Below are 27,303 nucleotides of genomic sequence, written 5' to 3'. Positions count from 1 at the left end.
GTGTTGGTGCTTCCATGCTCGCATTTCCTGCCCTCTTTTGTTCTTGTCAAATAAGCATCTTCACTGTTGAATAAATACAGCCTTTATTAAGGTAAGGATTTCTCAGCATCTCAAAGGATTGTTGTTCAGTACTTTTCTTTTCCTGGCTGGAGCTGGATATGAAGGGTAGGAGTGCATTTTGTGAAGGATGTGCTGAAAAGAGCACACAAACCCCGTGTGTTTATAAATAGTGCTGTCATGTGCCTGTGGTGTAATAATGAAGCCTGCCCGTGAGTGCTGCTCAGTAATGCAGGCAAGACAGAGAGCTCAGTTGGACAGAGACTTTGTTAGTCTGTCTGCAAGTGACATCACTGGGTTTCTGTATGGAAGAGGAATTGCTAACACAGTGGCAGCCGCCTCCTGACACAAGGCTGTGGGGCACAGAGCTCAGCTAGCCACACTGCGGGGAGCTGTGATCGAGGTGACAGCAGCGCCCTGGGGGGCTGTGGCCTTCCACCATCACAGCACAGCCTCTCTGGCACAGCTAGAGCTTCAAAGCTGCACTGAGCTGTGTTACTGAGGACCAGGGTTAGTCACTGGTTAGTAGTGGCCAGGCAGAAGTGAAGAGCATTAAAGCAAACAAATGTAACTAGCAATAGCTAGAGCTTGACTCCATGCTGTGTACTTTCCTTGCTTTCCAGCTTGTCTTTCTTAAAGATAGCAGTGCTCTGGGGCACATGCCCTGCTCTTTCAGTTATGCCCTCTCAGAGCAGAGGATTTCAGCCTGTGTCTGTGTTTCATATGCAGACTCCCAGATTGCTTGTCGTTAAATCCATGTGCCTATGCAGCAGCACTGAGCTCGGTGATGGTTCCTTACAGTAACTCCCACCCAGGTTGTGTGTAGTGGCCCCAGATCCAGGGAATGAGATGGGCAGCCTGGTGTCTCGCATTTGAGATCTCTCTCCCCCCTTTGCTGCTGGTTACTAAGAACTGTTTGGAAGAGTGGTTTGTTCCATAATGCCTTTCTCTTTTCCCTTTCCCAAAGCAACTTGTGCTGGTTGGAGAGTCTCAGGGCAGGGATTTGACATTTTGGATTGCTCCCTTAATGCCTTGAGCACTTTCTCCCAAAGAGCAGCAGCTGCCTGTTGTAGTTTTCCATTTGTTAACGGATCCTGGATGTGTGCATACACACAAGCCAGTCTGCGGGATGCTGATCAGTACAAAGCTTTTCTTCCGCAGTAAGATTGCTTGGCTTTCTCCCACTTGGTTAATTCTGAAGCCCAGTCTCATCCCTTTTTGTGATCTATACCAGATCTTTTTGCCCTCTTAGGGATAGCTCTGAGAGAAGGAATCCAAAGAAGCAGTGTTCACAAACAAATGGAAGTGGTTGTACAGGCTTTGTGCAGAACGAATTGTGCTGCTGGCTGCCCAGCAGCCGCTGCTGCCCGGCTCAGAGGGTGCTGCTCGCAGTGCTCCCATAGCTTCCGCTGCAGCCAGCCCTCAGCATGGCCGGCGAGCAGGGCTGCCCGCTGCTGGTGTTCAGCTTATGCCGTGCAGCATGTGCTTTGACTCTAGTAGCATCTCTACATAGATCTGACCACTAATACTGAACGTAGCTGCGTGTTGTAGCTGTTAATACAAAGCCTCTGTTTCTAATCAGTGCATGGTATTATAGCGCATGCTGTGTGTTGTCATCCCCTCCCCTTTTATTTACAGTCTACAGCCTCAGGTTTGTTTATATCTGCACGCTGGTTTTCATGTAAAAAAACTTTCCCAACGTTTCCAGTTGCCGATAGCCCGACTCCTCCCCCCCCGCCGCCCCCTGATGAGATGCCAATGTTCGATGACTCCCCCCCACCTCCACCCCCACCCCCTGTGGACTACGAGGACGAGGAGGCTGCTGTTGTGCAGTACAGCGATCCCTACGCGGATGGAGATCCTGCCTGGGCGCCGAAGAACTACATAGAGAAAGGTAGGAAGGGCTGCAACTGTGTACCTGCAGCACCAGGGATTAATGGTATCTGAAGGGGGTGAATGACTAAGCTTGGTCTGATGAAAAGTCATTGTCCCTGCTAGTCAGAACTCGAAGCGTTCTGTTCTTAGTTTGTCAGTGGCTACACCTGATGTGATAAAACATAATCCTTTTAAAGAAGGATTATAAAATATCTTCAAGCATTCTAGAATAAAGGGATAAAAAAAATATAGCAAAACAGTTATGAGAAGCAGATATGAATCCGATGGCTTTTCATCTTTGCTAAGCTGCTGGACTGTGTCTGCACTACCTCAGGGCTGCTGAGCAGTCATCTAGAAAGAGTGCTGCACAAAGCCCAGAAAACCCATGCTCTGTCCTGTTTTATCCCCCATCCAGCTGAAAAGCCAGCGAGAGCAGACCATGAAGCTTTTTGCTGTGAAATGTAGTGGGCCTTCCATGGAGACAGTGATAGGACAAGGAGGAATGGTTTTAAAATAAAAGGGGAGATTTAGGTTAGATATTTGGAGGAAATTTTCTTTGAAGATGGGGAGGCCCTGGCAGTGGCTGCCCAGAGAGCAGGGGGTGCCCCATCCCTGGAGGTGTTCAAAGCTGGGTTGGATGGGGCCCTGGGCAGTCTGAGCTGCTGGGTGGGAGCCCTACACATTGCAGGGGGTTAGAACTGGATGGGCCTTTAGGTACCTTCCAACCCAAACCATTCTGTGAGTCTGTGAGACATACCAGCGAGTCTGCATCAGCAGACTGTAAATGTGCTTAGACATAAACTCATACAATAAACATTTCTTCCCATGAATGACTGATTTCCTGCCCATGGAGCTGTCTGTATTAGGACAGTGACCAGTCTGTCAACAGCAACGCTGCAAGTTTTCTCAGGCCCTGGCTGGTACTGTCATGTGCATGCAATGTGTCTGTGGTACCATCTTGGCAGCAGCGGTGGAACTGCTGTGTTCAGTCCTTGCTGCTGGCTGTACTGCATGCAGGGCATGGTATAGTTGCAGGGGCTATTGTGTAAGAAATGTTCCTAGTGGTCTTCTTCTGCAGAGTGATTTTTTTTTTAAGGCTTTCTCTAATCAAGATATGCAGGAATCGATGCCTTTGGGGCAGTCTGAGCAGAAATGAACACCACGTTCACAGGCCCACCTAGTGCATAACCCAGCTTATAGGTGGCCATATGCACTGGTGCACAGCACCCCAGCCAGCCCATGCCAGAAGGCTTAGGAGCATTTAGTGCAGTCACCACCCACTGCTTATGGGCAGCCAGGACTGCAAGAAAGGGGAGAAGTCACTTTCTGGACTTGATGTTGAATGGGAAAACTGTGAATTCAGAACAGAAAATGCCAGGATGGCAAACAAGTCTTTACAAAATATGATGATGCTGAGGGGTGCTATTAACATAGTGCTAACATTTTCCCTGTTCAATCCACAGTTGTTGCTATATATGACTATACAAAGGACAAAGATGACGAGCTGTCGTTTATGGAGGGTGCAATCATTTATGTGATAAAGAAGAACGATGACGGCTGGTATGAAGGAGTTTGCAATCGAGTAACCGGCTTGTTTCCTGGGAATTATGTTGAGTCAATCATGCACTATGCCGATTAAAATTGCTTTTCCAAGTTGGGTCTTGTACTCGGTCATACCATGATTATTTACAAGGGGTAACTAAAAGCTAACAGAATTGTCTTAATATACTTTCCAAAAAATGTGCCCATTTCTTCAGGCCATACTGTTTTAATGGTATGATTGAATGTCCATCTCTCTGAGTCTCTGGGGGCAGTATGTCTTACCTGATGGCAATTTGTAAAACAAGCAACTGTCTATAACTGGTTATACTTATTTACTTACGCATTGTTAATTTTATGACCAGCCTAAATATTCTGGGGAAGTAGGGTATAATATTTAATGAACCATGATTCAGATTGTGCCATTACATTTTTCAGTACAGCATGGTAACTAACACTACGTTAGACTAACATATTAAAATCTGGATGAGAAGTTTAATGTTAGTGCTGGTCATGTTACTTTTTGTTTAGACTCTTTGCTCATTCTTGAACTATATTTGTTTAAAGCATGCATACAAACTTATGTATTGAAATATACTTTTTTAAAAATCCAAGATGCTTCCAATTGTTGTAATCTTTACCTGGAGTATTCTCACTAAAGTCTATTACGATGAGTTGTTCGGGTCTAAGGTGTCCATGTGAATCAAAAAAATGGGTGGTCTTATGTATGTGTAATTTGTACCCAAGTTTTTTTAATAAGTAAATTTACATTATGACTTTTTCCATTCATAAATATATAAGTGAACCAAAGGTCTTGTCCATTACTTTGTTGGTTGGCTTGACAAAGAAGTTTGGAATGCTAACGTAGCAAAATCACGGCTGTGTTATCCCAGGCAATGTACTAAAAAGCAAATGTTTGTAACATGACTTTATCACTGACAGAGGGCAAATAAATTAGATATGAAACCTGAATTACCCATTTATACAAACTCCTAAAAGTTCTTTTCTTCCAGTGTCAGTTTTAGCAAGAGTTGAACGTAGTTATCTAGATAGAATGAGTTGACACTGTCTGTAGCTGACATTTCTCAGTGGAAACTGTGTCTGGACGTGGTAGTGTGCCCAGCTGAGCAGAGACAGGGGGCTGTGCTGCAGATCTGACAGAGGGGAAACAGCCAGAACAGGACAAGGATTTTTTTTACCTGGCATGGAGCAACACACTTAAGCCATTTGCATCAAAGGATAACAAGCAGAGATAGCTAGAGGTGATACTTCTGTTCTGCAAATACTGTGGCTTAAATAACCTGAAAAGGAATGCGGTAGTACTGGATAATTACTGTAATAGGAATGTGTCTGTGACTTCAAAGCAGTCTTTTACCGAGAGGGCATTGGATATTCTCTGTAAATGAGTGAAGGAAGATGATGGAGTTGAAGCTTTGGCTGGCTGTTGAATCATTCATTGTAGCGTGGGTTTGAAATACTAAACCACCTACTTTCCCAACTGCTGGCAAGTAACAACCAATAACATACCTGTATTTCATTATGAATTGGAAACTAGTTACATATACAACCTATTCAAGTCTACACGCTATCTGTTGTTATAATCTCTTCCCCTATACACAATTCCAGATACTTCTGTAATTTAACAGCCAGGGAAGCATTCAAACTACCTATGTTGAACAGATAGCAACATACATGCTCTGTTTATTGTTGTGAATGAATGAAATCCGGAGCAACTTCAATTTTCATACACTGATTGATATTTATTCTCATTGTGGCCTTTGTGCATCAACATGTAAACATCTGCCCCTACCCCACAATTAACAGCCCCCACTAAAACATTTGTACAGCATGATCTGATTTGCTCTGAACTGTTTGGCTTCCTACAATAAAATACTTCCTTTTTATTTTTTAGAAAAAAAAAAAAAAAAAAAAAAGTAGAACTCCCTCCCCCCCCCAAAAAAAAGACAAACAAAAAAACCAACAAAAAAAACCACAAAAGTTTCTTAAAAAAATAATTTTTGGTAGCCTGCGTTGGAAGCAAATAACTTGAAGGAAATGTAGGCACAGTCTGGTAAGTAGCTGCCAGAACGAGTGCAAGGAGTTGTCTCACTTGTCTCGCATGAGTACCATTTCTGTCAGTTGAATGAGGGCTTCTCTTTCAGGGGATGGGCGCAGTTTGCTGATCTCTCTCGTGGCTTCGTGGCAGTAGCGCTGGGCGAGGTAGGTTGTTTGCTGCACACCGTCACTCTTATGCAGGGAGAAAATTAAACGCAGTGCATAACTGAGCGGCCCTTTCCCGTCTTTTACCCCTTATAATTACAGTGGGTAGTCATAAAGGTTTTAAAGTCAGTACCCTGAACACTAAGTTATATGCTGAGGATGTAAGGGAGAGGATTCATTCTGTATCCATTGAATCATAGAAGCATAAACAAAACCTCATGCTGTGCTGAGTAGATACGTATTAATTCTGCACAATTATTCACTCTTTTCACATCAGTCAACTAAAACGGGAGCGAGCACTGCACTGCAATCATTAGTTACTGCTTACATCAATCACTGGACACAGCGACTCTTCAACTGAAGGAACTGAGTTAATGCATGAGCTTTTCATTTTCATTAGGGAGATTTTCTGCTATTTGAGGATTAATGAAACCCAACAATCTATTCAACCCAGTAACTCACATTTCTGTTAAAACACCGTGCCAGTTCGGCAGCTGTGGAGCACCAGCATGGCACCAACATGTACCTCACTCGCTTCTGAACATCTATTCACATAATGCAGCTGCTGCTCTGCTTCAGACACAGTGAAATTCCCTTCAGCCCTTCAGGAAGGAAATATCTGACACCGTTCCTACCTGCAACACGTAATTCCGAGCACGTTCAACATCTCCTGGCTTACTGAATCGTCTCATTATCATGGCATTCATTTCTGGAAACTAAACACAAAGAGAGAAGTTTTTAATGCTTGTGAGTAGTTCTCCACGCAGCAGCTGGCTGTGCTAAGGTGGAAAAGAAATGAAGTACAGCTGCCATTCCCTACTATTGCAGCCCCTACAGCTGTATTGCAGCACACTCACAGTTACCTGCTTTCCTTGCACACCTGTGTTATGGAACCACATATGTACGCACTCCTTGTTAGGGAACAAGTGTGATATCCCTCACTGTTGTGACACCTCTGTTACTCAGAGATGCTCATTGCGGAGGATACATTTAAAAGTTCATTGGTGACTCACAGCCGGCTTTCTCTGGATTCCAGCTTTCTTCCCATGTAATGACAAGTTAATTGCAACGTTCATATTATCCATATTTACAGTGATACAGAATTTACAGGCATTCGCTTTTTATACCTATGCTCCAAAGAATATAAAAATTCCCAAACCTGTAATGAAAAGCTATTTCTAGCAGTTACACAGATAAGAAGGGTCGTTTATGAGCACTTGACAAGACCGGTTGTTATAAGAATGAACCCTCCTTCAGCTGCAGGACTTAAAGAGTAACCCGAGAAGTAGTGTACAGCAGGGTGTTTCTTCAAGAAAAAGAAACCCCTTCCTCATGGTATGAACCAACCTGGAACACAGAACAGACAGGGCTCACGTCGAGATGGAACATTGCTGTATTAAGGTCACTCAATGCTGCGGTGCAAAAAACTGCATCTCAGCAGAGGATGGAGGAGAAGAAGAAAAGGCCGTCATTGAGAGCCGGACAACATTCAGAGCAGAAGTGCGGCTGTTGGCAAGACAATGTGAGGACTGCCAGATGAATTAAAGGGTGTGCAGGACAGCACTAAGACTCATGCCAAGAGGAGACAGCCTATAAGTAACAATTTCATTTTGGACTATCTTCAAGTCCTCTCTCAGGACTTTTTATTCACAGATAAAAATAGATGGAACAGCTTTCACTAGCGACACAGATAAGCATTTAGCTCCAGATTTCTTTTTAGCACTTCTGCTTTGTTTATATATCACTTAAGTCTGTAGTGCTGTTCTTCTGGTTTCTTGAAAACAGCAGGAAATGTTCAGCAAAGCCTTCCGCTTAGTGAGGAAATCTTTGCAAGACAATCAAGTTACCTTTCAATGCAAGACCTTCTCATCTACCAGATACAAACGAGTGGAAGTGTTTAAAAGTGACCTATGGTGATCAAGTAAGACTTTGAAATGAAGCAGATGGTTTTTTTGTATCTCCATATTATTTATCAAATGCAAGTAATTAAATGATAAGTGACCCTAAAAGAGACAAACAGCAAACCCAAGGAAATCTGTAGAAGAATAATTTTAATTTAAACACTGCGATGTTCAACACCCAAAAGATGGTCAGCCACTATTCCTCTGCCAAGTCCTGGTCAGTGTCTTTGTACGACATCCTCGCATCTCCATACTATCCCGTACTATACTATATACTATATATGTAGATGTATACTACATCTATCTGTAGGTAGATAACAAATACCACTACACAACTGCACCCTCTTTCTGTACCTGTCTCTGACTGTCCCTTTAGACAGCTCAGTTGCTGCTGACTAACAAGATCCTGCTGCTCACCAACAAATTCTGCAATAACAACTCCAGAACAAGTCAGTATGCCCGATGACACGCCTGTGGGGAAGAACTGAGCACAGGGAGGGAGTTGTTCTCAGTGTGCATCAGTCTGCACTCCCAAGCAGCTGATCCTCCTCCCTTTCCTGTCTTTTTCGAGATGCATGTCCTTGTAAATGCCCAAAGGATGAGGAAACAAACACATGAATACATTCCAGCCTCCCCCTAGGCTCTTTCTGTCAGAAAGAGGCCAGTAAATGTTAGAAAGTTGTTATTTTTTAAATAAATTATTTATATTTTTTCCCATCTCAAGCTCTGAGCAATTCCACTGAGAGAACACAGCCCAGAGCCCTGACTGGAACCAGTTGTACCACCCAGCTTATCATGGAGCATGGAAGGAAGGACTGCTTTCTAAGTCCCAGATCTTTCCTCAGGTAAAGCAGAAGCCTGAGCAAGGTGCATCACACCAGGCTTTTTCCCTTCTATGGATTACTACCAATTTTGATGTTCCTCTCGGTGCTGCTGGTACTTCTGCTTCCTTTTCACTCCTCTAAATCATTCTTGTGCCACTAAAAATCTTGACCAATTTTAAACCTATCGAGGTACTCCTTTCACTTACCCAAACTACTTTTACATTTACCTCCAGCTGCACAACTGTAAAGAAAGGAAAGCTTCTCATGTTTTAAGCTGTGCTCCAGAATGGATACAAAGCCTAGAACCTGGCAAAAAGGTTATGTAGGCAGCCTATGGAGAACATGGCATCTGGGGAAAGAACACGAGCAAGCAGCCAATGTGCAGAAAATCTCCCTGGATACCTGCACCTTTGCAAAGTGTGGGCAGTTAGGGCAGCAAAAGAGTAATGCTTCTGTTGATACAAGGGGGCTAATGGTAAGAGTCATTGTGGAGGAAGGCGCTTGTCAATCTGACAACACAGGCATGTGCACTCAATTCCAGTTGATACTGAATGCACTGATTGTTCACATGTGCCCAGGCCGTGTTCATCATTTACACTGTAGAAGTGATGCATGTGAGCTGGGTCTCTGTGAGGCTGTGAAGAGCCATGTACGCTTTTTGGTTTGGTTTGTGTTTCTTTTAACTTACCTGTCGACATGCAAACAAGACAGGGCCTGTGGCTAAGCCAAGCTTGAGATCTGCTGCTGCTGGCTTCCCAAGATGGTCAGCACACGATGTAAAATCCAACACATCATCTATTAGCTGCAAGGAGATAACGAAGGTTAGCTTAAGGCATTTTTGTAAATCCTTGTTAAAATTACATTTATAGAAAGAATTAAGACAGCCCAGGTCAGTTTGTAAGGCATTTGGGAGGTTAAGATTCCCCTTATTTCAACAAAAGCTCTACCTGAAAAGCAATGCCAACGTTTTTCCCGTACTGGTATGCAATCTCGTGAACTTTGGGATCGGGGCAGCCTAGAATTGAAACCTGAGAAGAAAAACAAAACAAGTGAATAGAAAGGAATAGAAAGGTTCAGCCTGGAGCCACTTCTGGCCTGTGACCAGAGCGTGACACAGCAAACACCAACAGGGAGAATCTGGGAAAGGATTAAACGCTGACTCAGCAACACATTCTTGCTTATCTCTTGGATACACAGAGCAGCCAAGCTTATTAGGAAACAAAGCTGAGGAGCAGTGCAGTATTAAGGATATATTCAAGTCTGGTAGGAGATTAGCGTTATTAAATATTCATCAGTTAGAAATTATAATGCACGGATGGAGAGAGAAGAAATAAAGATGCATTGCACATGCAGGCTAATAGTCCTACCCAGTCCAGAGACAGAGGAATTAAATTTATTACATTTATAAATCAGCCAGAGGATAATTGTAAGTCAGACAACAGATAATTGCACATTGCATGCCTCATAAAAGACCCACAAAAGTGGAGGAGTTGCACCCACAGAGGAGGGTCAGTTGAGATAAGATTATTTTTGAGGGTGATGTTATCAGCCTGAAACAGAATTGCTCAGAAGGCACCTGATAAGCCTGCAGACAAACGTATCAAGGGATAAATGCAAAGAGAAATAAGGGAGTGAATGAAGAAGGCGCACCGAGGTGAACAAAAGTATCACAGGACTGAGATAAATGAACTGAGCACAGATAGAGGAACCGACTACTTGAGAGAGAGCTTTTGCTGAATAAACTCCACAAAACTGAAATACGGACTGAGGGAGATCTGGGAACTGCCTCAAAGGGCATTTATGCTTTTGCACTTATCTATTGATTGCAGAATGAGGTTGGCTACGTTAAATTGCTTTATTCCCATCCTCAATGAAGCTATTGGGAATAGGGGACAAAACCCATCCAAGTCTGCTTGGTGAAAGGGGTGAAGATGCATTTTATTTACTGCAAGACTAAAAATATGCTATGAAAACCAAGTGACATAAAAATGGGTATTTAACAAAGATCATCTCTGTAAGGAATATGAATAAAAGGAATCTCCAACTAGAAGCAGGTCCAGGAATAGCTGCGAGGGTGAACAGGAAGATGGAGATATGAAACAATGTTAGATGCTGAAGGATTGATGTATTGCATATACCCTCATAATTATGATGCAGTGGATACAAAGTTGGAGACTATTTCATGCTTCGGTGCATTCTGTAACTAAGCACCAGTAAATTCCCAGTTGTACCTTCATGGATGGGTAGCAGCAGACCCCCAGGAGCCTGGGTTTCTCAGCCATTAACATCTCGCTCTTCCCAGTTTTATTTAAGAGGACGGCACAGCAGGGAAATGACACTACCTCTGTCTATTCATATGACATTATAAAGGCCATTAAAACAGTGAGCTACAAATATGGGGTGCTCAAGTGGGACTTGCTAGAGACTGTCCAGCGAGAACATCTTGCCCTTGTACCCGCCTTCTGAAGCTTTTCTCTTAACTAGCAATATTTGCCACTCAAAGCTAAAATCATCTGCTGCTGTGCAGTGCCTAGCAAACCTGTGGTGCTTCCGTAATACAAAGATCAGCAAGGCAGAGGAGTTGCTTTTACCCCGTGCCAAAGAAATCTTTACATACCACCAGATTTAATGTAAAGAATTAAAATAATTCCACAGAGCGGTATTCAATTGGCAAAATCCTGCTTGATGGCAAAGGGTCGGAGTGGGGACAAGCTGGCATTGGGAGGGAGGAAGGGCCACACCTGGAGAAGAGCTTCCTCCTTTAAGCTGGGGGGTCAGAGCAGAGCTGTTCTTTGGGAACACTGACATCACCCACACAGAGAATTATGGCACTGAACGTGTATTTAAAGAACAAAAGCATGAATTCTTTACAGGACAAAATGTACCGCTGCAAAAATGAATTATTGCGTCTTTACAGGAGACCTTTCCATGTCCTATTCATGTTACAAGCGTCTCAGAGATCCAAAAAGTAAAACAAATCAAGCAGATTTAACAGACCTATCGTGACTCTCTCACCACGACCACACCATAAACCTGCAGACATGACTGGGTCTGGTCTGCCACAGGGCAGGATCCAGTATCTAAAACTGCTCTTACAGATTATTGCCCCCAAATGGACACTCACTGGGATGCAGGCAGGCTTGTCCCAGTCAGCCCGCCACTGTGCAAGCAATGGGAGTCACCCCGAGGCCATGCTGGGATAATAGAATACATTCACAAATAAAAGTCAGTGTAACAACATGAATATAATTATGTACGTTTAAGTGATAAAGCTGATGCCTTGGAGGTCATCCTATAGCTCCCAGTGTGGGGGTTTGCTGATTAAAAATTTAATCTTGCAAGAATTCAGACGTGTCCTCCAGTAAATCCCGATTTACAAAACCTTTCCTTATATCAAGCGGAACAAATTCTTCAGAAAGGTTCTTTGAATTCAGCCAACCAACTCAGTCTGCTTGGTATTATTTCAAACACACCTTTCAAGATAAAAAAACTGTTTCCAATCTTTTGTGTTACATGTGAAAATACAGCAGCTGGGGTTTCCAATACTTGCACATCTGCACTGGTGACCCGTACGCCAAACAGAAGGACCTGCTGCTGGGAGGAAACATGCCTGTCTAAATGGCACATGAGATGTTTGCTCTCCAACTCCCTGTCCTAGGCTGGGGTCCATCTTGGAAAAGAACAGTTTGGGTTGAAAGAGACCTCTTAAGGTAAACTGGTCCATCCATCTGCTCAAAGCAGGCTCTACTTCAGTTAGAACAGGTTGCTCGGAGCTGTGCCCAGCTGAGTTCTGACCATCTCACAGGATGGAAATCCCATGCCCTGTATGGGCAACGTGTTCCAGCGTTTGACCAAACTCACAAATAATTTTTTCTCAATGCCCAATAGAAAATTCTCATGGAAAAGCTCTTCCTTTCACCCTGCACCTCCATCTTCTCCTACACTCTGACACAGCTGGAGACAACATGAGGATTCCCCTTCAGCTTTCTCCACTCCAAGCTGAAGCCAACTCTCATTGTGCTGCGTGCTCTGTCCCCCAGCCATCACTGACCTCACCCAACAATGTGAACCTTGGCCTTGTATGAGGGAGTCCAGCTTGGGTACAGTACTGCCAGTGAGGTCTGACAGGCAGAGCAAAGGAAACCAGCTACATCCCTTCATGTGCCTGCAATGCAGACCCTCATACTTTTAACCTTCACTGCCACAGGGCCCACTATACTCCAGCCTCCTCAAATCCCCTTTGGTAACTCTTGGGAAGGAGGTTAGGAAGGTCACACTGATCTTGCAACAAACGTGTTTAAATTCCTGTTTTGAAAGTGTGTTATACAAAATATAAATAGCTTTACAAGGGTTAGGAAGTCATATTAAAGCACGATTAAAATACAATAAAATGAGAACCTGCTGAATGTATTTTGCCATCTCCAGCCTGACTGATGACAAACAGAAATTCCACTGCAGACTTATCATTCATTTTTGAAGCAGTCACCTGCTGTGATTCTCTGAAAAATGCCCTTCAGTCACTAAGCCTTCAGTGACCCTCTGGGCCATCTGCCATCATTTCCCTTTGCAATGTATTACTTCGGCTGCAACTTTGGTAACATTCTCCCATGTAAAACTATGGTAGAAAGAAACTGAGGACCAGGATGGCTCTAATACTTTGAACAGACTGCTCTGTCAATTAAAAATAAATAGTAATTGCTGTCTTAAAGGACTTTCGATAGAAGTGCAGTGCCTTCGAGATGCAGAAGGTATCAGAAGCATTGAACAGACGAGTGCTGACAGACCAGTGATTACCTGGCTCAGACATTTTACCAGGAATACTCTGCATTCTTCCTTCCCAGTGTACAACTCTAAAATGCCTCCTGAACTAGTTTGACATTCCAGTTAATATTTGTACTCAGTTATGCACCAAGGCAAACCAGTGTCTTTTCCTGTCATTAAAAGGATTTGAACTGAATCTGGTGACACACTCACCCAGTTACGGCTGATGTTCTGTAAACCCATAATCTCCCTCCTTAGTTCTGTGCCAGAAAATAGGACATGAGTACTCTTTATTCCCCAGCTGAATTTCCTTTCAAGCTGCTGTGATGATCCTGGTGATCATCCTAACTGACAGAACTCCCTTCTGATTTATGGTCAAAATCATATAAATGGAAAAAAACAAAACAAAAACCCCAAACTTTTCACTGCTAAAATACCAGCAGAGTTCTCCTAATCCATGAAACAGAGGTAGGCATGCGTACACAAATCATGGATACTGTGTCCTACAAGTAAGATCTCACCTTAAGGACAAATGCCTTCTTTGTTTCAATTTATAACATAAATTCTACTACAGAAACTCAGCACTGGAACAACTCAGAACAGTTACCTGAAGAACAGCACCCAAGCACGTGACCTTCCCATTCACCAGCATCACAGCTACAGTATGGAGATAAGTGCTTAAATCCTTAATTCTTCTGTGAGTTATGAAAAGGAAAAAATTCCAAATAATAGATTTGTAAGACTCCCCTCAGTGGGACGGTGACCCTTCTCCATGTAGGTTCTATTAGGATGACTGTCAAAGCTCATGTAAAATCTTTGTGAGGGTTTTTTGGAGGTAGCAGAAAATAAATGATGTGATGCTCCTTAGCACTCCAGCTCCCACTAACATAAAGGAACTGCAAAGGGAGATTTTTGCCTGGGTCATACTGTCACCAATACAAGCAATCCAGAAAGTTTCTTTTCTCCAACCAGAAGAATCTGTATAATGAAAGACGTTTTTCCCCCCTGCTAAATGTGTGCCTCTCATTCTACTCAATTTTCCAGATAGAAGCAATTTTCAGCTGCTGTCTATTGCATAAATATACAAGTGCTCTGGAAACAGAGGAAGACAGACATGGGTTTCCAATCTAATACCCCCAGAACTCTCTTGCTATGCCATACACCAGCCATAATTGCTTCCATTAAAAAAAGAGAAAGAAAGAAAGAAAGAAAGAAAGAAAGAAAGAAAGAAAGAAAGAAAGAAAGAAAGAAAGAAAGAAAGAAAGAAAGAAAGAAAGAAAGAAAGAAAGAAAGAAAAGAATTTAAATATTACATATAACTCAATGAGGATAAGACTATTGCTCAGCTTCTGCATTTTCTGCACTATGACTAAACAAGTTTTTTTTAATAAGGACATCAGTTTGAATCAGATCCTTCTGTAGTGAATTAACAGAACTGGTTGTCATGTAGAGTTAGATATAGCAACTCCCCAGACAAACCAACACACACTTGCTTGTGTTTTTTGAGAATATAATGTGGAGTATATGCATGTGGTTGTTTTCTCCCACTGCTATAATTTAAGATCCCAGTCTGCACTGATGGGTGGGACCAAATGTCAAAGAAGTCTTAAAACCAAATTACAGGATGGAGAATTCTCAACTGACATTAAAAAACATTGCCTCAAACTCGCAGAATTTCATAAATTTGAGGCTGCCGTGTGAGCCCTGCTCTGAATATCAATAAATCTGTGCATGAATATAAAACAGGAAGAAAGGAAAACCAATATTGGAGGCTACACAGCTGAATTAGGATGAACTGCGCAATCTCAGACTCATCCTGGCAGAACACCGTCTAGAAGCTTTACTTCGGAGAGTCTCCTGAGAAAGCAGAAATAATCAGGAGCAGAGCTGTGAAGTTTACAGTACGGTATGTTAACTTTAGAAGAGACAGACGTACATACTGCTTTACAACTGTTTGCTATCAGACTCGCAGTCTTCTTAAAAGTCTTCTCGAGGTAGTGAGCAAATCTCTCGTTCTCATTTTCCTTGGAACCCAACTGGAGGAATTCACCTGAAATTTTGCACAGATGGAAGTTTTTATTTGTGGGTTTACGGATGGAACAAACAAGTCTGAAGATAAAATGGAAAAAGACCTTACCACGCACCAAATCTTCAATCACCTGAGTCAGAACAGAGACGATCGTAGTGTTTCCAATTCGTGCTAAAGCTAAGGAAGCAGCTGATAGGATGAAATCACCAGCTAGAACTGCCTAAGAGATAAAAAGAGAAGAAAAAAAGGAAAAAGAAAAACCTTTTGTTTTCCTGCAGGTATTAGTATGGATAATAATAAAAATAAACTTCCTTTATTTTTGGCACACCTTCTCACACCACATCATTTTCCTACATAAAGCATACATTTCTCAATGTAACAGAGAGAAAGCAGAAAACAGCTAGATGGTAAAATTGGAACCATTTCTCAGTTCCTATCTTATACTGCTGGTTAATTTTTTCTGCATAAGTAGTGCTCTCCCTCTGTGCAACATCTGAACGCGTTTGCGTGTTAAGTTTGAAGCATTTCCTCTCTATCTGACTGTCCTGCTGTGACTGTTATGCCATGTCAGCTCTGAACTGCCTCCATCAGTTCCGATGTACCAGTAATTATCTTTTTTCCTCACATGTTCTGATTAAGGCCTTCCTTCATTCCATGAAGAAGTAGCACTCAAAATATCCTCACACCGACTGGAAAATGTTCTGCACTCATTACTGAAACAGTCTAACCTACTGTGTTTAGAATGAGGTACAACTTCAAAAGAGAAAGACACGGGGAACTTGAGAGCATTAAAAGTCACTCAACAATCACAGCTTCTCTAATGCTTCAATAAATTCAGTAGCAGAACACTCATTTGTCTTACCAACAATCTGGACACAATGCTTCACACTTTGGAATATCCCAAGGCTGTGCCCAGAGATACTAACACAGCAAAGAGCCTGGATGTTTCTGCTTTGCCAGGACTAAAACACAATCCTTCCATCCTCACCTTCCTCTCTCCCCAGATCTGGTTGACTGTCATTTTTCCTCTGCGAGAATTTGCATCATCAATAACATCGTCATGAACGAGGCTAGCCGTGTGGATCATCTCTGCAATTATGGCCACAGAGCGCTGGCTTGCTTGCACCTCTCTGAAATAAAACACAAGATTTGATATTTAATTAAATATATTTTGTGTGCTCCAGCGCAGCTACAAGAAACCTCTACAAAAACCACGCAAAAACATATTTTGCTGAAAATGGCTGTTGCAGCTTTTCCATGGTCTGAACCCCACCTTTCAAACCTGAAATTAGGAAGACAAGAGAAAGTAAGAATATGTTAGTACAATAAGCACAGCACCACGTTTCCATCCTTATTAGGCCCTTTTCTGTCTTCCTGCATTAACAGCATTGCGAAACTCCTCAGTTACTGACTGTAATCCTGCTAAATCCAGACTGCAATAAATAGCACAGCATTAAGGATGCTTCATTCCAAGAAGACAGAAATCAGGAAAAGGGCAGAGAAAAGGACGCCAAGTAGCTCTGTAGCAGGGTTTAAAGCTTTCCCCACCTCCCTGTCGCTCTGCTACAAGATGCAGCACCACAAACTCTCCCAAGATGGTTAACACTACAAAGCAGCAAGTTGGAGAGATCAGCATACAAAGAAAACCTTCATTCTGCATCTCAATTCATAATTTGCTGATCTTTTTATCTTATCTGATTATCCTAAGACTTCAGAGGTTCTTCAAAAGCCTGAGGAGTTAATCAGAGTTATACTGCAGTCACTTTAGGGCTGTAAACATGGACTGCCCAACACCTAAGGAAATTCAGCCTTTGGGAAGACCCAACACTGATGATTCATCTCTCAGTAGTTCACATCTGCTTTATTTTTCAAACTAGGTGAAAAAGACACGGAAGAACATAAAAAACAACTACCTAGGGATCAAGGCTGGCACAATGAACACAAAAGAGCTGTACTAGCTCAGAAATAGCACCATCTACCCTACTACCCAACTGCCCCTGCCTTGTTTTATTATCTATATCATCTCTGCTCTTGTCAAAAGCTGCATGCAGGATCCCAGAAATGCTTCCCCTGTCGGCCTTGCCCTATAGCCCTAATAATCCCACACAGATGAGAAAAAAAGAGAACAGGTAAGATTACTTCCGATATATAAACACCTTTCTTAATTACAGTATACAATTAACAGAGCAAATACCACTATTTTCAAGCAGAAGAGAATAAGAAGTGAGAAGATCTGAGACAAAGCAGAAGTTAATCATTTCAGTTCAACTGAATGGAACCTAACATTTTCCACTGCCCAGTCTATTAAAATCTAATGATTAATCACAAAATGAAAGAACATCTTGCAGTCTGCTGACATAACACAGTGTTCTGACACCTACCTCTATGCAGAGCTATGCATTGCTGTCAGTGGGAGTTCTACATCCTGAACAATAGCAGGATGTGTGGCTCACAGGCTGTGAAAATGTAGCTTTTGAGTAACACAGAAACAAGAGCTGGAAACCTTCATAGCTGTTTGATGGTACTTCACTGTGGACTTGTAATTCAGCCAAGTGCTACTTCAGCCTAAGCAGTTTTCAAGAAAAAAACGTTCTTACTAAGTAGGAGAACTTACCTTCAAACAACTGTAAAGGTCTCCAGCCTCTTTCATGCTCGGGTCTCCTTTTGGGGACTCCCTTTCTCATTAATTATGTCAGCAGACTGGACTTCCTGCTGGGAAGTAGCAGTAAAGGGCAACACTCACAGACACGCCAGTATTTCAGTGGTATGAATGCAGCACAAGCACAGACATTTCAAAAACAGGTTTTGAAAACTCTGTTTTACAGTGCAGTTCATTTCTGACAATGACCAAAAATGGCACGGGACAGCATAGTTAATGTGTCTGGCTTCTTACATGTTATATATCACATATGATAATTCAACCTGGAGGCTTTTTATAAAGCTGCTATTTCTGGAAGTTCTCCAGCAAGTTTCTTCCCATCTCTGGCCAGAAATTTTCCAATAGCTTCCTACAAACAACGTGTGAGAAAAAAAATGGGATCAGAGCATGCCTGCTTGAGGGAAAACACAAAAGAAATGGGATCTTCCTTATTCCCTGACACTTTTCATTCTGCTCCGCCTGCAAAACAAAAGCAAAAGGTACTGGCAGTAACTCAGGTCAGGAGGTGACTGGATCACCATGAGTCCGTTAAGTGCAGCGATGCCATTTTTAGGTCATTCTCAGAATAAAGGCACCCCAAGGTGGTATATATTACAATTATAATCTACATAACCATAACTTCATCTTTTAGAAATGAATATAATGTGCAAGTCCTTGACCACATTCTATTTTTTCAACAGGATCCTCTGCTTGATTCTGCAACAACCATTTACAGGCACACAGTACCACAGGGAACCAGAACGTGTTTCAGATGCACTGAACAAGACCAAGGCTGATCTTACAGGTGATCAAAAAATAAACAAAGCTTCTGCCTCCAAACCAACACAACATTAAGAGCTACAAGGTACATTGCAAAGCGTATGCCAGTAGGTAAATGATGCCAGTTACAAGGCAGGAAAGTTGCAACAGAACTTGCAAAATATCTGTTGTACAATCACAGTCCTCCAAGTATATTTCTGATGTTAAGTTCACGTGGCTAAAAGTAACTTTTTAGCACTTTAGAAACAGCCTATGGCACAGAAGGACATTACAAACCAATGGAAGAGTAGAGAAGCGATGTGTTAACCAGGAACAAATTACAGAACTACTGAGAAACAGCAAACAGTAGAGGCACCTGGCAATGAAGAAGGAAAGCACAGAGGGCTTGGGTTACTGGTAGATCCCCATATGATAGGAAATATTCCCTCTAGTTTGGCTATGTCTTAATATTTAAATATTTTGCTTACCATTTTGATGGGTTTATTTCCCATTTTTTCCTCCCTAAACATTCTGTGCTCACTATTTTCTCTATTGAGATGCCCATGTACTTCCTTGGCCTTCTCTTTGTCTCTCATTTAAGTTGCGGAAATAGACAAAAAATCCTATTTACAAACACCTCTGGAGAATATATCCTAAATAGAAGCAGAGGTCCCGTCAGGGAAAGTGATAATTCTGTGAAGTTCTGCACACAGATTTTGTGTGAAGAAATGTCAGAGGATGTGTGAAACTGAAGGATTGTATGACCGCAGCTTCAACTCTTTACAGTAATTTTCACTCTCACACAAAGATAAGTTGCTGTCTTTAAACAAAAACAACCAAAAAGCAAAGACTCAGTGCTGGACTTTTGACAACTGGGTCTTCAAGGGAAAGAGAAAAATAAAACCATACTAGCACAGAACAGCCTGAATGCTTTGGATTTTGGATTCATTATGGCCTTGTACAACCGTCATTTTCTTTACAACAACTAAAACAAAGCAACCTTGCTGTAGAATGCCGGATAACCTGCTACGTGCAATCTAAATAGTTAACCTAGGTGAATGAGAGAGCTGGGCAATCACCAGCAACACAAAATTTAACAAGACCAAGCGTTGGATTCTGCACCTGAAAAGGGGCAACCTTGGCTACTACATACAGAATGGGGGGTATGGCAATGGAGAGCAGCACTGCTGAAAGAGATATGGGGGGTCCTGGTTGACAGCAAGTTGAACATGAGTCAACAGTGTGCCCACGCAGCCAGGAAGGCCAACTGAATGCTATGATACATCAAGAACAGCGCGACCACTGGGCGAGGGAAGGGACTGTCCTGCTCCGCAAAGCACAGGTGTGGTCTAAGCTTGAGCAGGCCGCAGCTTTGGGCACCACAGTATGAAAAGGATATAAAACTATCACAGAGTGTCCAAAGAGCTACAAAGAAGGTGCCATCTCAAAAAAACAACTAAAAAAAAAACCCCAAAAACCTGCAAAAACAAACAAGCAACAAGAGAGGCAGATTGGAAAGCAAGAGTCGTTTTTTCTCTTCTCAGATCTACAACGAAGTAGCAGAGTAGAAAAAACACGGTGTTTTCTTCTCCACACGTACATCTTCCCTTATGAACAGAAAAAGATGGAAGAACAATTTGTCACTTGGAAGCAGTAATTCTGTAAGAAGCAACAATAATGAAACTACTGTCAGTGTGACCTGGAGGTATACATATAGATGAAGCAGGTGTTAACACCCAACACAGCTCAAGAAACTTAAAAGCAAAGAGAAGAAAATGCATCTGAAACTTCATCAATCCACAGTAACTAAGTATGCATAATATGAAAACATATTCTTTCACATGGCCTACCAACCCTCAAGAGATGTTGGACATCATGCAGCAGCCAAAAGGCTTGCATAAACATATATGAATTTCAATTATAATCAGAGTCTTTGAGAAAAGAGGCATGAAGCAAAGAGGAAGGTAAATACCCTGGGGTTTCATTCTCTTCTTTTACTGAAACCTTCCTGTTCTCCATACTCAGAACTCCATTCTAAAAAAGACCCATAAACAAAAGAAACCCGAACATGACAGACATGACCGAGATGGTGACTCGGCCTCTTCTCATAAAAGCTACACTTAAACTAATGAGACTTTTAAACATCAAGCATAGTTTGGAGGTGCTGATAATAACTGTGAGATATGTACAAAAGCTGTCAAATGACACAGGTATCTATAAATCAGTGTTGGTGCTGAGGGTTGGCTACTTGACTTAGTCATATGTAGCATTCAAAGTCTGAGATCACACCATCTCACCGGCACAAGGTAGATGTCAATGTGGTTCTGACTGTTTACAAACAGCAAAGTACATGGACAAATATATCTGCAGGACACATACATGTTAAAGGGCAGCAAATATTATTTTAACAAATAAAAGCAAATGCAGTTCCTCCTATGGCTACTGATTGTCTTTGATTCACTGATCACATTGGATGTTATATGCTTCTTCACATCAGTTCTGGATTTCTTAGTATTGCCTGCACACTAACTAATTTTATTGATAAGCTTCTCATACAATACATTAGAATGAGATAGAACTATCTTTTCCATTATTCTGACCAGAAGGCTGTTCCAAAAACTCACTGTTGACTTTGTCATCATCACACTCACGCCAACAGCACCTCATTAAAATATTAAGCAAATCAGTGCTGTGACAAAGGATGTCCCTGAGGACTTTCAGAAATATTATTTCTTCTTTTTACGTCTTTGTCACTGTCTCAGAGTGGTACCGTACAGAAAACTGAACAAGGCTGAAGTTCATTGGTTCAAGACAAACTGGCACACGTATGACAGTATATTGCTAATTCTTTTCTTTCTCCTTAGAAATTATACTCGCACAGGAAGGGAGAAAATGTTACTGGTAAACTGGGAAAGGTGCCATATCAAGCCACAAAATATATGCTGTGCTCTAAAAATCAAATCCAACAAGGCACTAAGTCATCACTAAGGAGATGATGGTGCAGTAGCTGGGAAATCCCTTAAGATCAATAAATTAGACAGGACACTTCTGGATAGGAACCAAAAATTTCATACTTGAAATTCTATGAGAGAAGTCTGGAAACATAACTGAAATGCAGAGAGAGCTCCAGACAACATTTTACCTCAAAACAGAAGCAAAAGTGATGGGAACATGTGGAAAGAAGTACCTGTTGTCAGGCAGAGCAAGGAGCGATGTTGTACTCTGCCAAAACGCCTCAAACTGAAAATCATGAGGATAAAGGCAGAATCTTTGAATAAAGAATCTGACATTAAAGCACACAAATCTGCCCCCAGAGGTGGGAACCTGACTGTCTGAATGTCTCACAGCATCAAGTACAATTATACTACCTGCTTGATGGCTTTTGTGTGTAATAACAAGAATGCATTATGAAAGTCCCTTCTTGCAACTAAGTTCTCCTGTCTGTTCAAGAGTTTAACAGCTACAAAAATGGTTACAACTGAAGAACAGTGAATATAGTTTCCAAGAGCGTTACAGATTCTAACAAACCATCTAGGTAAGAAGCTACAAATTTGCTAAAAGCCTCGCCATGATTTGACAACATTGTTTTCCATCACCAGTTACAGCCGTGGTACAGCCCACAATTTCACACCTCGAAGCATATAATAAAACCAGTAGTCCACTTTGCACTGCTAAATCCAAAAATACATCTTCAAAATGGAATTTAAACTCAGGCTTTATTGAGGAACATTTTATTTCCATAAAGTTACTAAACATATTTTTGTGGAAATGCAAGAATGACGCATTTCTACTATGATGTAAGTCCATATACCCAAGAGCAACTGACTCACCTGGAATTACTATGGTGAATGTTGCAAGCCCTTGCCATCAGCACCACAATCATTGGTCGAAAGGCCTTTCCTTTCCCATCAAAGTAATATTCACACATTTCCCTAAGTTCAGCAGTAGATATAAGTAACTCCTACAGAAAGGAAAAGATGATACCAGCGTTAAAGTCACAAAGCCCATCTTACAGTTTAAGCAGTATGCACATAAAAGGTTATTGCCAGTATTCATTCCACTCAATGTAAGCTGACGTAGTTTTTACTTTTCGTTGTAATCTGAAATAGAATTGACGTATTCAAGCGCTGAAAGTCAGGATAAAAGAGAAACTGCATTCTGGTTCTACACAATATGTCAGAATGCTCTCTTTACTTCCAGATCAGTTTACAAACAGCTTTTCATAAACATGAAGAACAGTCCCTAAGTAACTACCCTCCACTACAACGGTTGCAATTAAAGTCAGAATCATTACAATATCCCAGAACAGTCACCAAAATCCCTCACCTTTTTAATATCCTCATAGAGATTCTTCAAGTCTTTTCTGCCAAGTTGAAAAGGGTCTTGGTATTTTTCATCGCTAACTGTCTTACTGCAGCTGCACATTCGGGCTGTACTTGTATGATAAAACCTGGTGACAGTGTTTTTCAAGAGTAACATCGTTAAAAGACAATTTCCCTTGATTCCACAACCAGAAACCTTTCAAAGCAAACCCTCCTCCCTTCTTTCTCCCCCCAGACCCGCAACAATAAAATAGTGGAATAGCTGAAAGATAAACGCAAGGCATCAAAATACTCATTTTAGCTAACTAATGAGGAAGGACAGCAAAGCTACTTGGTGATGATTATAGACTTTTTGGAGCGAGCAAAGTGCAGCTTTTGGAAACCAATAATCACCATCCTCCGCACGCACTCATGCACTTAACAGATTACAGAAGTCTCCTGGGTAGCAAACTGCTCTGCTCTCAGCTTATTCCTTTTGAACACACTGTACAGTACAGCACAGCGTACATTTGTAGGTGAAGCCTACAAACAGTTATTCTGCCCATTTCTTCCCACTCTTAGACAAATGTTCCTGGCTTGGATTTGAAAATTCCCCTTTACACACCCAGCGACATGAAATGGCCCAACCCAAGTTATACATTAAATCAATTCAGTCAGTATCATGATCCCCTGCGGCAACAAGGGTCAAAGTTCTACACACAAGGTGCACGATGCCTGGGCCTCATTACATCTTTATATTCCCTGGAGCTGAAGGTCACGGTTCTTAGTGTGTGTCATTTTCCAAATGAATGTAATGGTCTGAAATGAGCTCTGCCCATTGCCCTCCTGAATGGAGGACTCGGACTCCAGCCTAACACCACAGCAGTGGTCTACATGGAATTAGCCAAAGTTTTGCAGCAAATAACCTACTTTCAGTCCATGCTTATGGCTCACGGTGACTACACAGCTCACCCAGTGCCTATGTCTTTACCCACGATGGAACGCGGCTCTCCAACTTACCGCCAAGGTACACTGCGCAGCTTCGGAAATGACCACACTGAGCTTCTTTGGGGACAGTGACACATCTGAGCAAAGAAAAAACAGGCTTCGTTTCAAAACCAGGATTTAAAATGGACGGAAAACATCTGGTTATGAAAGCAAGCGTTCAGCACTGTCATGGTTATGAAAGCAAGCGTTCAGCACCGCGCCGTGACCCCAGAGCTGACGGTGTCCCCATAAACCCTTTAGTAACCCTCGGTACGGCTCGTACCGCCGGGCCGCACACCCGTCACTCGAGCCGCCCTCCCCGTGCCCCGCCGCCCCATTCATCGCCGTTGACCTCCACGCGCCCGCCGCACTCACCGCGGCTCGCAGTGCGGTTGCTCCGCGTGGGCCGAGTCCCGTCGGGCGGCGGGGCGGCGCGGGGCCGAGCGGCGGCGCCCGGCGGCAGGAAGAGCCGCACCGCCACCACCAGCTCAAGGCCATGCTGTCCCCGGCAGCGCCGGCACCGCCGTCCTCACACCGCGACCCGGAGGCGGAAACCCGGCGCCGCGACCCGCTGCGGGGCGGCCGGGAGGAGGAGGAGGAGAAACGGCTACGTTCACCCCCCCCCCGCCTCTCTCCCTCCCCGCAGGGATCGCTATGCTGCCGTCCCGCCGTGTTAGTGGGGAGGGTGGCGGTGTGTCGGGGCTGCTTCTCCACGTGCTGCTCGCCGGCCTCGTGTGTGTCTGCGGGGCGCGGAGCCCGGCGGAGCCCGCCTGCCCCGCTGTGCTGGGACACAACGCGTGGCGCCCGGAGCGGAGCTGTGACGGGCAGCGGGCGGCTGACGGCATCGGCCTGTGGGGCCTCAGCACGGGGACACTGCGGGGTGCGAGCTGCATCGGGCGGCGGACAGAGGGGGCGGCTATTGCTGCTCGTAGGGAGCTGTCGTAATGCGAGAGGAGCAGAAGGCCCAGTTAGCGCTAGTGCAATAAGCTGGCAGCGATTTCCATTGCCCAAGGCTGTGTAGCCTACAGAATTGCTGTCATAGCAAAGGTTGTTTCCACATTGCTCCCATGTAAATGATTAGAGGTGATGAAATGGTGGGTGAGGGCCGTGGGTGTGCTGAGGAGCTCTGTGGGGAGGCCTGATGGCGGCTGTGGCTCCTCACAGGCAGCGCTTTGCTCTGCTCTGCGTGACAGCGACAGGGCCCGAGGGAACGGTACATCCCTTCCAACAAGTTCCGTTAGGATATGGTTTTCTTCAGGTGATGGATTTGTATGCAGGCATAAGGGAAACAACCAGTGACACACTGTGTGGCAGAATTCGGAAGCAGAATTTGCTGTTAAAAGGCATTGAGAAAGATGGCTAACTGCAAGTCTCCTGAGATAATAACTGGCCTTGAAAATCTCCAGGGATGGGGTATCTACCACGTCTCTAGGCAACCTGTTCCAGTGCCTCACCACCCTTACTTACCCTATAACCAAGCTAAATCTGCCCTCTTTACGCTTGAAACCATTTGTTCTATCACCACAGACCCTGCTAAATAGTCCACCCCCTTCTTTCCTGTAGCTCCTCTTTAAATGCTGACAGGTCACTATCAGATCAACTCAAAGCCTGTTCTCCAGGCTGCACAGCCCCAGCTCTCCCAGCCTGTCCTTGTAGGAGAGGTGTTCCATCCCTGGGATCACTTGTAGCCCTCCTTTGGATGCACTGCAACAGGTTCACTTCTGTCTTGTATTGAAGACTCCACACCTGGACACAGTACTCCATGGTGAGGTCCCACCAGCACAGAGCAGAGGGAGAGGGTCACCTCCCTGTCCACGCTTCTTTTGGTGTAGCCCAGGATACAGTTGGCTTTCTGGGCTGCAAGGGCACACTGCTGGCTCATGTCCATTTTGTTTTTGTTTTTGTTTTTTCCCATTTCTCGTGTGTCTCTTACAGATCCTTTTCCAATTGATCCAATCCAAGAAAATTATGTCCGTAATGTGAGAAACTGCATTTTTTCCATTGTCTATCCCACACCTTTTAAATCCAGAGTGCTTCTTGTGGCTGTTTCAGAGGTTGGTATTATTTTGTTTCCTCTCCGTTTCGTAGCAATTATTAAAATACATATTAAAGTATATTTTAATATTCATAAGCTATTTACAGTCAAGGTGTCAGTGTACCCTTCAAACACATAGAACATTTTAGACGTTGTGAGATATATTCTGATAACAAAGCATATAAGCAACACATCTTTTGATCACCGGAATTTTGACCATATTCAAGTACCATATGTACTATATTTTTCTCCAGGAAGTTATTGAAGATATTTTGGATCTTCATCTATCTGTCAAAGACACATCTGACTTTCTTCAGTTTGTCAGTGGTGAGAAAGTCTTACATGGGTCTGTTCCATTGGCCCATAGATACGGAGGCCATCAGGTAGCTAACCTTTGTTCTTCCAGGTGGAATTTTGTAGTTCTTTTAATGTTGATTCCAACTTAAATTATATTATTTACTTGAATTGCATATGTGTATGTACTTGTAAATGTATGCACGCATACCCATAAGTACATGAATGCTGGCTTTGTAGCTGGAGGGTGGAGGGGAAAGTATGTGGATTACTGTGTCAGTCTGTGGTTTCTGATTCACTGCTGATGTGAGTGTGAAAGTGCTGCTTTAGGGATCAATATCTTAATTGCTCCCTGAGCAAATGTGTCATTGTGTTGCGTAGATCACAGCAAAACTACGTGCAGTTTGTACTGCTTGAGTTTAATTGCTGTCACTAACAGAAGCAATGACCTGATGTTCATTTCTGCTAGTTTGGCAGCTGGGCAGGTCAGCTGGGTGACGGAAGAGCCCACTTGGTCGGAGTGTACACGAACAGGTGCGATGATTTCTGAAACGACTGCACTACACATCTGTTCTATGCAGCTGTTTCACACAAAACCCAGGTGTGTTGTTACAAACTCTGATGGTATTTTTGCAGGCGCGGTGAGAGGTGGGAACTACAGTTGAAGGGCTCGGGAAAGACCCCATATTCCCGGTGAGCTGCAGTTAATTCATGCATAACAAAACTGGATATTTTCTGTTTTAGGGTTGCTTAGATATTATGACTGATTTCTTATGCCTTTGTTCTGTGTAGGAATGGTGATGGTAGAGCTGTACTTCGCTCTTCTGTGCGTGAATTTCTCTGTAGTGAAGCTATGCATTATCTTGGAATTCCAACAAGCAGAGCTGCCAGGTATTACTCTTTTTATTTAGCATCCTTGATTAAAGGTAATTTTGTGCCCCAGTCTCACTGAGCACCAATAGAGCAGAACAAGGACAGATCTTTCTTTTCACATGGATACAATTGGAACCTTTTCTTAGATTCTTTTTGGATAAAACTTTCCAGTAATCATGAGCTCCAGCCGTTTACCCATTTGCTTTTATGT

At 43.0% G+C, this 27,303-nt stretch overlaps 3 protein-coding genes and 1 long non-coding RNA gene across 27 annotated transcripts in view; 3 read left to right on the top strand and 1 right to left on the bottom strand.

Moving 5' to 3' along the window:
* The window catches only part of ABI1 (abl interactor 1), a 77,012-nt gene extending 72,731 nt beyond the window's left edge, over positions 1 to 4,281 (top strand). For all 22 annotated transcript variants that reach the window (XM_015853256.3, XM_085538773.1, XM_085538769.1 and 19 more), the window contains 2 exons: positions 1,766 to 1,951; positions 3,396 to 4,281. In XM_015853256.3, the coding sequence (XP_015708742.1) occupies positions 1,766 to 1,951; positions 3,396 to 3,571 (362 nt within the window). In that variant the 3' untranslated portion in view covers positions 3,572 to 4,281. The remainder of the gene's footprint in view (positions 1 to 1,765; positions 1,952 to 3,395) is intronic.
* Positions 4,282 to 5,210: 929 nt separating this feature from the next.
* PDSS1 (decaprenyl diphosphate synthase subunit 1) lies at positions 5,211 to 24,439 on the bottom strand. Of its 3 annotated transcripts, none has more exons than XR_014943113.1 (11): positions 24,266 to 24,439; positions 23,924 to 23,988; positions 22,929 to 23,052; positions 22,433 to 22,563; positions 16,194 to 16,335; positions 15,314 to 15,425; positions 15,113 to 15,226; positions 9,364 to 9,444; positions 9,105 to 9,218; positions 6,327 to 6,407; positions 5,211 to 5,718 (listed from the first exon to the last, which is right to left on the bottom strand). XR_014943113.1 is itself a non-coding variant. In XM_015853257.3 (11 exons), exons 1-11 carry the CDS (start codon positions 24,386 to 24,388, stop codon positions 5,578 to 5,580), a joined length of 1,224 nt encoding a protein of 407 aa, XP_015708743.1. In that variant the 5' UTR covers positions 24,389 to 24,421; the 3' UTR covers positions 5,211 to 5,577. The 3 variants fall into 3 exon arrangements, 2 of the variants coding, with proteins under 2 accessions (XP_015708743.1, XP_032298950.1); XM_015853257.3 differs by having other exon boundaries at positions 15,117 to 15,226; positions 24,266 to 24,421; XM_032443059.2 differs by lacking the exons at positions 22,433 to 22,563; positions 22,929 to 23,052; positions 23,924 to 23,988; positions 24,266 to 24,439 and adding an exon at positions 17,820 to 17,914 and having other exon boundaries at positions 15,117 to 15,226.
* Positions 17,197 to 19,335, top strand: LOC116653019 (uncharacterized). The gene is made up of 3 exons (XR_004306380.2): positions 17,197 to 17,334; positions 18,545 to 18,648; positions 19,204 to 19,335. It is a non-coding gene; the product is annotated as an uncharacterized LOC116653019 (long non-coding RNA).
* Positions 24,319 to 27,303, top strand: part of LOC107308953 (uncharacterized) — a 21,350-nt gene continuing 18,365 nt past the window's right edge. Inside the window, exons 1-6 of the mRNA XM_015853239.3 lie at positions 24,319 to 24,770; positions 25,826 to 25,944; positions 26,180 to 26,308; positions 26,689 to 26,753; positions 26,856 to 26,912; positions 27,012 to 27,110. Of these exons, the coding sequence (XP_015708725.2) occupies positions 24,545 to 24,770; positions 25,826 to 25,944; positions 26,180 to 26,308; positions 26,689 to 26,753; positions 26,856 to 26,912; positions 27,012 to 27,110 (695 nt within the window). The 5' untranslated portion in view covers positions 24,319 to 24,544. The remainder of the gene's footprint in view (positions 24,771 to 25,825; positions 25,945 to 26,179; positions 26,309 to 26,688; positions 26,754 to 26,855; positions 26,913 to 27,011; positions 27,111 to 27,303) is intronic.

Source organism: Coturnix japonica, chromosome 2 (assembly GCF_054131305.1).
Source record: "Coturnix japonica strain WE chromosome 2, WE-NBRP24, whole genome shotgun sequence".
NCBI lineage: Eukaryota > Metazoa > Chordata > Aves > Galliformes > Phasianidae > Coturnix > Coturnix japonica.
The sequence above is the reverse complement of the archived record's forward strand: the minus strand, read 5'-3'. Positions and strand labels throughout refer to the sequence as shown.

Excerpts from the sequence above, each read along its gene's own strand:
- PDSS1 (XM_015853257.3), bottom strand. The coding sequence starts at position 24,388 with ATGGCCTTGAGCTGGTGGTGGCGGTGCGGCTCTTCCTGCCGCCGGGCG. Across the intron at positions 16,336-22,432 it reads ATTCACCATAGTAATTCCAG|AGAGGTGCAAGCAAGCCAGC; the intron begins GTGAGTCAGTTG and ends GTTTTATTTCAG. Across the intron at positions 9,445-15,116 it reads TAGCAAACAGTTGTAAAGCA|GTTTCAATTCTAGGCTGCCC; the intron begins GTATGTACGTCT and ends TTTTCTTCTCAG.